This window comes from Microcaecilia unicolor, chromosome 11, assembly GCF_901765095.1.
Source record: "Microcaecilia unicolor chromosome 11, aMicUni1.1, whole genome shotgun sequence".
NCBI lineage: Eukaryota > Metazoa > Chordata > Amphibia > Gymnophiona > Siphonopidae > Microcaecilia > Microcaecilia unicolor.
In genome coordinates this window covers 40,557,692-40,568,036 of record NC_044041.1, presented here as the reverse complement: position 1 = coordinate 40,568,036, position 10,345 = coordinate 40,557,692, and the positions used below count along the sequence as shown (strand labels likewise).

Below are 10,345 nucleotides of genomic sequence, written 5' to 3'. Positions count from 1 at the left end.
CATGTGTGGCAGGGGAGGGGGCAGGATAAGATGCCAGAGAGCGTGGTGGCAGCAGAGAAAAGGTTGCTGGTGTGCGGCAGGCGGGTATGTGGCGGACCGGAGACAACAAGCTGCAGGAGCACTGGGGAGGGAGGAGGCAGCAGCAGTAGGAGAGAAAAATATATGCAGAAGGGAGTAAGAGTCAGAGTCACAGGGTGGTAGGAAAGAAAAGGCTGTCAGTGTGTGTGTATGTGGAGGGGGGGGGGGGGGGTTAGGAGAGAATGTGGGGCAGCTGGAGAGAAAAAACTGCTGGAGCTCCCGGGGAGAGGGGAAATAAGATTGTGCCAAAGGAGAGGAGAGGAAGGGAAGGAATGAGATGAGGTGGTGCCCATAGACAGAAAGGGAAGAGATAGTGCCCATAGAAAGGAAGGGAAGGGAGATGGATGAGGTGGTGCCCATGGGGTGGGAGGAGAGACCGGAGGAGATGGTGCCCACGGAGGGGAGAGGAGGAGAGACTAAAGGAGAGAGGAGATGGTGCCCATGGATGAAGGGGAAGGGAAGGGATAGAAACAAGACAGATATAAGGAGGAAGAAAAATGACAGAAAGTTGAATTGAAAGATGTTATAGGGGAAGAAGTGAAGAAGAGAGAGAAAAGAAATAGTGAGGAGAGAGGAGGCCCTGAAAATAGAGTTCAGAGCACAGACAGGGAATATGATGATTAGAAAAATAAAATCACCGGACAACAAAGGTAAGAGAAATTATTTTATTTTCAGTTTAGTAACTGAAGTACAGTATGTCAGTTTTGAGAATGTACATCTGCAGGTGAAAATGTGAGGGGGACACTTTATGCGATTAATCATGCGATTAAACGTTGTTGCGATTAATCGTGCAATTAAACCCTTTGATCCATCCCTCCTTTTTATGTTTCTTTTATACTGTGAGATAATTTTACAGATGATAAGTACTTTCAGACTTCTGAATCTTCAAATACACTATCTTACTTTACTCCAAAACATAAAAAATAAAAAAAGCAAAAATCAGTCCCTAGCATTTATAGAAATGAGCTAGTCGCACTTGGACCTAATAAAGTTTTGATGTCCACTACTTTTTATTATGACAATTATTACTTAATAGTCCAATTAAAAAAAAAAAAAGAAAATAAGTAAACATTTTCAGTGTTGCTGTGACAAAAAAAAAATGCCAACATGTTATTTCCTTTAATTAGTATGTTTTTTTCTTTTTCATATAACTAGACAGCAAAGAACAATCGAACTGTATGGGATCGGCTTCCTGTATTAATAACGGGGAATTTTTTTGCATGGTTCTTTAAATGCCAGTTCCCTGGGTCTTCTTCCTGTCTTACATTGCAACATGATTACACGTATTTCCTAAAAATCATATGACCACTGTATCTGGATCTTATATCAGATGGTTTCTGGTTAAAGAAGACGTAATCTCTTAACTATCATGTAATAAGTAAAGTGAGAATACATTAAACGCTCACAAAATCGGTAGACGAAAACTTTCCCAGTCCCGCGCGCCTAGCAAAATGAAAATCCCTGGGGCTCCCGGGGCTGGCCCCTTCTGTTTCCCACTTGGAAGGCAGCAGACATGCGCAGTAGCGCACTCCGCACCAGCCCTGTGACAGGCTCCCGGTGAAAGGCAAGGAATGCCGAGCGTTCCTTCAGCTTTTAGCAAAATGTCCGAGCGCTGCAGACCAAAGCAAAGACTTTAACGGGGATCATTGCTCGGCCTGGCTTTGCCAGAGGGGTTTCTTGAAGGAATCCATCGTATCTTCACCCTTTGTTTATGAGGACGCTGTTAAAGGGAGTGGAAAGCCATGGAAGGCGGTGTGTCAGCCCTGGAGAAGAATGTGGCTGAGCTGACTGTTATGGACGTGTATGACATTGCTTCGGTGGTGGGACAGGAGTTCGAGCGCGTCATAGATCTGTACGGCTGTGAGGCCATCGCTCGCCTCATGCCCAAAGTGGTCCGGGTGCTAGAGATCCTGGAGGTTCTGGTCAGTAGGAACCACATCAATCCCGAAATGGAAGAGCTCAGGCTGGAGCTGGATCGGCTTAGGGTGGAGAGGGTGGACAGGCTTGAGAAGGAAAAGAAACACCAGAAGGTACTAGAGAGGGAATCTGCCGCTTCTTTTTATGTAAAAATTTAATTTTGTTATTGATGATTTCCCCGTCCAGTATGGATATTGTCACACGTAGTACCCATTCCAAGTGAAAAAAAAAACAAAAAGTCTGAAAAAGCTAAGACAACTCTGCAAGGAAAAGATCAAAAACATGCTTAAAACTTTGATTTAGTTTCTAGCTTTGAGTGTGTTCAGACAATAAGTGCCTGTGTGATTTTTCAGCAACAACAAAACGTGCCATTGATGTGAGATGACTGTGCAATAGGCCTGAAAAGGACTGTTATTTCTGCAGCTGGCTTCTCTGAATTATTCAGCACTAGTTTTTTTGGATGTACAGATAGAATGAGGAGGGAGATTTTCTGGAGTTCTGGGCCCACTTTCTGGCATATCAGCATTAAATTAACATCAAATGAGCAGACATTACATAATGGAAAGGGGAAGAAGGGAAGTCATTCAGCAGATAATAGCCCTGCATCAGAATAGGCTGGGTAGCAAAATGCTATGTATAGAGAGGGTGGATCCTTTTTTTTATCACTGGTACGTGTTTATAAAATTAGAGCAGTGAAATGTATTTGATTAAGAGAAACGTTATTGGAATTGTGATACTGTACTTTTTTTTTTTCTTTACTGCTTTTCAGTTCGGAAACTTTTTGTTCTTGCAGTCCAGAAGTCAGGATGCCAAAATGAAGGTTTACAACACGGGGTTATTTTCAATTAGGGTGTAGAATATTTCATTTCTGCAGATAGTTAATGTGCACGAGCCTGCTGCACACATCACATGATCTTGATGAAGACGATAAAAACGTTAAAACTAAATTAAAAGCTTGATTTATCTAGATTCTAATGGCTAAAACTGTGTCCTCAGGCAGCCAATTAGCTCTGTTTTAATTAGGTAACTGTGCTTCTTGATATTTATTTTGGGGTGGGGGTATTTTACCAGCAGTTTTGGAAAAATGTGAGTGAGGAAAGAAGGGAGATTGAAGAATTGTAGTTAGGGACAAGTAACAACACCTTGAAACGCATACAGTGGCAGTATATTACACTGTTTTTGTACATGTCTTAAATACCAAGACATTAAGAGGATAATTGTATAAAACATTTTCTGCATATAAAACACATTTATAAAATAACACAGGACATTGGAGCTAACTGTTCAAAATAATTGGGGGTGCTAAACCCATTGGAAGTTACCCCATCCCTGAACACAGTCAGAGTTTGCTCAATACTGGGGGTACACAAGCACCCACAGAGCTGGCATCTGTGGCGCAGGGGAATATACATGTGGCAAGGCAGCACATGGAAGGAGTGTGCTTACTTTTAGGTCGTCTATGCTCAGGGACACCCGGAGAAATTCGAGAACTGCCAAGATACCCGTTTCCGGAGGGAGACTTTTTGGCTGTTCCTAGTTTTAAACGTACATCCCAAAGCAGTGTAGTATTTGTAGTCCATGATTCTTCCATTGAAATGAGTGCTGAAGATCCCACAATGCACCTGGAACAGATTGTCAGAAATCCAGGACTGGACAAAAAAAGTCTACCCCCTGGAATGGGTAACTTGGCAGATCTGGGGAAGTAGTTTGGTCAGAGTTCTGATGTGTATATATATACTAATTTTATAAAATACAAGAGTACCCACATAGAGTACCCATGCATTCACAGCATCATTGGAGCAGGTGTATATCTGTGCATGTGAATTTGCATGCTGTTGGGGCTGGTTTTGAGAGCCTGTTTTACAGGGACACTCAATGAAGTTACATGAAAATTTTATTGTTTTATTTATTGCATTTGTATCCCACATTCCCCCACCTATTTGCAGGCTCAATGTGGCTTACATAGATTTGATAACATTTGCTTTTAAAACAAATAGGAGGAAACATTTTTTCACTCAATGAATTGTTCAGCTCTGGAACTCATTGCCGGAGGATGTAGTAACAGCGTTGACATATCTGGGTTTGAAAAAGGTTTGGAGGAAAAGTCCATAGTCTGTTATTGAGATGGACATGGGGGATGCCACTGTTTGCCCAGGGATTGGTAGCTTGGAATCTTGCTACTATTTGGGATTCCGGAATCTTGCTGCTATTTGGGGTTCTGGAATGTTGCCACTATTTGGGTTTCTGCCAGGTACTTGTGACCTGGATTGGCCACTGTTGGAAGCAGAATACTGGGCTAGATGGACCATTGGTCTGTCCCAGTATGGCTGTTCTTATGTTGCCTTTGTAAAATAGTCTTTGTACTTTTTACATAGGTGCTCTGTTATGCAATAAGAGATCAAATTTGGCAATCTGTGAGCAGATAATACTACAGCCAGTGTTGTATAATAACTAAGTAAATGTACTTAAGTACTTAAGACAATGTGAGAGTCACTTATATTCTATATTTTTTGTATTATAGGTCATATTTTGTTCCAAAATTATTTAATAACCAGGCAATCAAAAATAATGTGAGAAAATAATCTTTGATTCCCATTACAGTTCTAGCAAACATTAGAAGGTACAAGTCCTGCTCTTCATTTCCCCACTGGGGCTGGCCAAGCGGGTTGGTCTGGAAACCTTTAACCAAAAGTAGTGTAGATCAATTTCACTTCTATCAATGTTGAACTCTGTTTCCCAAGGATTGATTACTCCATGTAAGACAGAAAAATAGTGATTTGTGAATGTGTTTATACATGGTAGAATTAATTTTACCCTTTAATGTTTTACTACAAGGTATTTGGAGAAAGAATTGCTCTTTGAGTTCAGCTAAAAAGATTGAACTTTTTTTTTAAATAGTTTGTGTGCTTCTTAGTCAGTTAATATTGAGATTGTGGCAAATTGTATATGTGAGACAATTCCTGGAAGGAATATAAAGAGAGATTATTTTGCAGATGTCTTATGGACCAAATTTCCAAACAACGCCATCCTGGCTAATTAATACAGGAATTAGCAATTTTCAATTTTAGGTTGTTCCAGATAGCAATGTCTAAAGATTTCCATCTTGTAGAAGATATAGTATTGTCTAAAAATATCAATACACCTTGAGCATCCTTCATTAACTTAAAATCCTTCAAATGTGAAGGGAGATTACATGTGAAGAGCAAGGGTAGAAGTATTGGGTCAGAAAGATATTTTTCAATATGTAACCACAGTGGGGAGTAAGAATTTTGCAAAGCTCTATATCTATCTTTTTTTTAATTTATAGAAGTCTTTATTGAACATTGGTAATCAAACACAACCAAAAACCATCTTTACATAATACAAATAGGTTATACAATCTCACCACCTGACCAGGTCATTTTAGTCAATGTAACAGACAAACCAGCAAACAAAGTAACAATGTCATATTAGAAGCTCTGTATACTTCAAACTTTTATTAACATTTTCTTTTCAGTACTAAAACCCATAAACCCCCACCCCCTTCCTTCCAGATACCCCCCCCCCCCCCATAACCATACTATTTATTCTTTCAGTGCCTAGTCCTGACACTAGATACAAACTCTTTAGAAAAGTTGTCCCAAATGGATTGCCATCTATTCATCTGTTGTTTCCGTTCAGCCAGCAACCTCTCCATCTCACAGATATATCTCAGCTTAGCAATCCACTTAGTTAGTGAAGGAACCCCTGCCTGCTTCCAGTGGGCTGCTATAACCACCCTCACAGCCCCCACTGCCTGCTGTACCATTATTTGTTGAGGCGGTTTTAATCCTGGCGGCTTAGCAGTGAACAAAAATAACCCAAAAGACCAAGGGATCTCACAACCCACCCACTTCTGCAGCCTTCCATGAACTGATTTCCAAAATGCACGAATTTTTACACAGCTCCACCACACGTGTCCCATAGTTCCCCTCTGACCGCATCCTCTCCAACACAACCCCGAGGTGGTAGGGAATATTCGTTGGATACGGTCCGGTGTGAGGTACCACCTAAACAGTACCTTCACTGCGTTTTCTTTGAGTGGCACGTGCGTAGACACTCCTGCCGCCGCTCGCTCTATTCTCTCCCACTCGGTCCCCCCCAGGGTCACTCCCAGCTCCTTTTCCCATTTCATCCTATGCAGGGTATAACCAGGAGCCTGTGCTATAATATTTCGATACAGGTATCCAATCAGACCCCGTGAAACTACACCTTTACTACATATCTCCTCCAAATTCAACCGCTCTCTCTGTAGTACTTGCCTAACAGCCTTTGTGTTGAGGAAATGGTGGACCTGACGATATGCAAAGCTATCCCCCTCCACAACAGAGTATCTCTGCTGCAAGGTCGTGAACGATAGCATGGAATCATTTTCAATTAATTGACCCCAAGTTCTCAATCCCTCACTGTACCACCTAGTAAAAGGCCCCATGATACTCCCAGGCAGAAACAGAGGATTAAATGCTATGGGTGCCATCTGGGTCAAGACACAATGTCCCCCAGGAAATAGACTGTCCCAATAATGGAAAGTGACACATATGGACGGACACACTTCCTGTCCCAGAGCCCGAAAGGCCCCAGGCAACCATATGAGCGCCCCCAGCGGCCTGGACCCCAGTGAGTGCTGCTCCAAAGATATCCATTGTCTGTCAGGATATTCATGAAACCATTCGATAGTGGCCTTCCCCTGAGCAGCCCTGTAGTACCAATTGAGATTTGGAACCCCCAGCCCTCCCTTTTTCCTACTTTGGTAAAGAAGCTGACGCGCCAAGCGTGGTCGCTTGCCTGCCCAGACGAATCGCACTATAGAGTCTTGTAAAGAGGCAAGAAATCGTCTGGGCATTAACACAGGCAGCGCTTGAAATAAATATAACAGCCTGGGCAGCACATTCATTTTAACTACGGCTATCCTACCAAACCAGGAAAACTCTTGTGCCCCCCATCTTTCCAGGTCTGCCTTTATGGTATTACCCAACCCCTTGTAGTTAGCCACAAATAACTCAGAGAGGTCCGAGGTTATATTTACCCCTAAATATTTAATCCTCTTAGTAGCCCATCTAAAGGAAAACGTTGCTTTCAGGGAATCCACTTCCTCCGCCAAGAGTGTAACATTAAGGGCCTCGGACTTTGTCATGTTGACTTTAAACCCCGACACAGCAGCATATTCTTCTATAAGACGCATAAGAATAGGGAAAGTAGTCAACGGACGAGAAACGTAAAGCAGGATGTCGTCTGCAAAAAGGGCCAACTTGTGCAAGGTATCAGCTATTCGAACCCCTGAGATGCCCGGTTCCAGCCTCATCTTTGAAGCAAATGGCTCCATGACTAGGGCAAACAAGAGCGGTGACAAGGGACATCCCTGCCTAGTCCCCCTATGTAACATAAACAACTCTGAGTTACTCCCATTGACTCGTATACATGCCTTAGGAGCATCGTAAAATGCCTGGATCCACCTCCTAAACTGATGCCCAAACCCCATTACCTCCAACACTTTATACATGAATGGCCAGTGGACTCTGTCGAAAGCCTTCTCAGCGTCCAAGCTAAGAAGGCACAAAGGCTTCCGACTTCTTTTTGCCAAAAACATAAGGTGTAATGTACGCCGAATATTATCCATAGCTTTACGATGAGCCACGAATCCCACCTGGTCTGGGTGAATGAGCGTCGGCAGCACGGGCGCAAGTCTATTCGCCAGCACCTTTGCCAGTATTTTGACATCTGCATTCAACACCGAGATGGGCCTATAAGAGCCACACTCGGCTAGGTCTTTCTCTGGTTTAGGCAGCACCGCGATCCAGGCCTCCATCATAGATGGGGGTAAATTCTCCCCACCTCCCACTTGGTTGAAGAGGTCAGCAAGTAATGGCGCCAAATCAGGGGCAAACTTTTTATAAAATTCGTTAGGGAGTCCATCCAACCCTGGAGATTTGCCAGATGGCAAACCTTTAATAGCCTCTTGCACCTCAATTGGAGTGACTGGCTCATCTAACAGTTCCCGGTGCCCTTGAGCAAGGGAGGAAAGCTCACCATCTGCCAAATATGAGTCAATAGATTCCAAAGAAGGGGCAATCTCCTGAGCATATAATTTTTTATAATATTCCATAAAGCGTTTACGGATCTGCACTGATGTTGATAACATTGTGCCTCTATCATCACGCACTTGCTTTACCGTACGATCCACCTTTTGTCTACGTAGCTTAATAGCAAGAAGACGGCCTGCCTTATTAGAGAATTCATAGGCTCCCACCCTGCGCCTATCCTGCACCCAGCCAAGTTGTTCCGAATATATAGAGTCCAGCATCGTCCGCTCTTCTCGCAGCTGTTGTAAAACCTGAGGGGACCTCTGCGCCTTATGCTGCCCCTCCAGTTGTTGTATACGCTCCAGACAGCGTGCTATTTGTAACCTACGCACTTTAGAACGCTTACTGGCGATTTTTAAAAAATAACCCCTTGATACCGCCTTCATGGCGTCCCATACTACGGCTTGCGAGGGCACAGAGTCTATATTAAGCTCCAAGTACTCCTTCAACATTTCTCGATAGCCTACCCCCACCTTTGGCTCCTGCAATAGGCTAGTGTTCAAGGCCCATCTCCTATCTTTGCTTTCGGCCCGTATACTTGGCAAGGATACCCACACTGGAGCATGATCGGAAATAGTCGCACTACCCAACCCCGCGGTCGGCTCCCTTTCTGCCAACGCAACATCCACAAATATATAGTCTATACGCGAATATGAATCATGAACACCCGAATGAAATGTATAGTCCCTCTCCTCCATATGTGTCAGTCTCCATATGTCCAAGGTTCCCAAGGAATGTACCAAAGATTCAAGAGCTAATGTCTCTTTTTTCCCCCCTTCAGATTTGGCATTTCCAGAACGATCCAAGATGGGATTCATAATTGCATTAAAGTCACCCCCAAGTATTAGAGAACCCTTTACAAACCCTGCCAATGAGTTCTTTACCTTAGCAAAAAACTCTACCTGCCCACTGTTGGGAGCATACACAGAAGCTATCGTCAAGTCCACCTGCTGAATTTGAACATGCATAAAGATAAAACGCCCTCCCAGGTCTTTCTTAACTTGTAATACCTGCGCCCCCACTGATGAGTGTATCATGATCGCCACTCCACATGTTTTTGAAGTTGCCATGGAAGCACAATAGACCCCAGGGTAACCCGAGCAGGACAGAAGCCTTTCATACTTGCGGTTGAGGTGTGTCTCTTGCAAGAGAACCACGTGCGGCTGGAGCTGCTGCAACTCTTTATATAGCTTTTGCCGCTTTTGAGGCATATTTAGGCCCTTCACATTATATGATAATACTTTTAAGTCCATACTCATCATCTATTGTGGCTAGTACTTGTATCCTGAGTATGTTGCATTAATTCACCAGTCCCGGCAACTATGTTTCCCGTAACCAGCATCGGACCTACCCCTTGCACCCTATATCTTCTGTCCCGCTCCCACCTCTGATCTCTCTTCCTTGTCCCCTCCCTCCGCCCCCCCTCCAATAGAGAACCCCTTGAAACCCTCCCCCCTCCCTGCCCTCCACCCTCCACTTCCTCCCCCCCTGTCATCAACCCACCAGTCAGTGTCAGCTGTCACTGAATGGGATTACAGAGAAAGCAAGCTACAGACCCGAAAAGCCACCCTTCACCCCTCCCCCACAACAGTCCCACACCCCAACTTTAATATACATTTAGCAAATTTTATCAATTCACCCACTACCCATCCATCATATCAAATTATGTTACCATCTGAGCATAAACCAGCGTCCAAACTGAAGAGCATGTCCCAAAGCATTCGAACTGAGTTTTATAGCAGACTCGTGCTAAACACCTCAGTCACATTACTTAGGAGCCTTCTGCCCAACTCTCTTCCATTTCTGTAGTTTTGCTTTCGTGGACGATGCCATCTCCGTTGGTGGGGTCGCCACACTAGTCAGACCCGCTTCATGAAGGCTCTTCCATGCATCCGCTACCCGGCGAAACCGGAGCTGTTTACCTTTTAGTTCAAAGCATACCGCAAAAGGGAAACTCCAGCGGTATGCAACCTTCTCCTTCTGCAGAATCTCCAGGACTGGCTTCATTGCACTAATGGGCCAAAGTATATAACGATAAGTCCTGGAAGACAGTTACTCGCGAATCTTTGTATTCCAATGTGTTGTTTTGGCGAGCCCGTTGCCAGATTCGGTCCTTGAAGGTGTATGACGCGAAGCGCACCACTATGTCTCGCGGCTGATTTCCCACTGCTTTGCCCAGAGAGCGGTGCGCTCGCTCGATCATCATTTCGGCAGATGCACAGGTCTCACCCAGAATTTGTTCGCACAAGGTG

At 44.0% G+C, this 10,345-nt stretch overlaps 1 protein-coding gene across 3 annotated transcripts in view; it reads left to right on the top strand.

Annotated features, from left to right (window-relative positions):
- The first annotated feature begins 1,599 nt into the window (after positions 1-1,599).
- Positions 1,600-10,345, top strand: part of RILPL1 (Rab interacting lysosomal protein like 1) — a 54,925-nt gene continuing 46,179 nt past the window's right edge. For all 3 annotated transcript variants that reach the window (XM_030217768.1, XM_030217771.1, XM_030217769.1), the window contains exon 1: positions 1,600-2,108. In XM_030217768.1, coding sequence (XP_030073628.1) covers positions 1,821-2,108 — 288 coding nt within the window. In that variant the 5' untranslated portion in view covers positions 1,600-1,820. The remainder of the gene's footprint in view (positions 2,109-10,345) is intronic.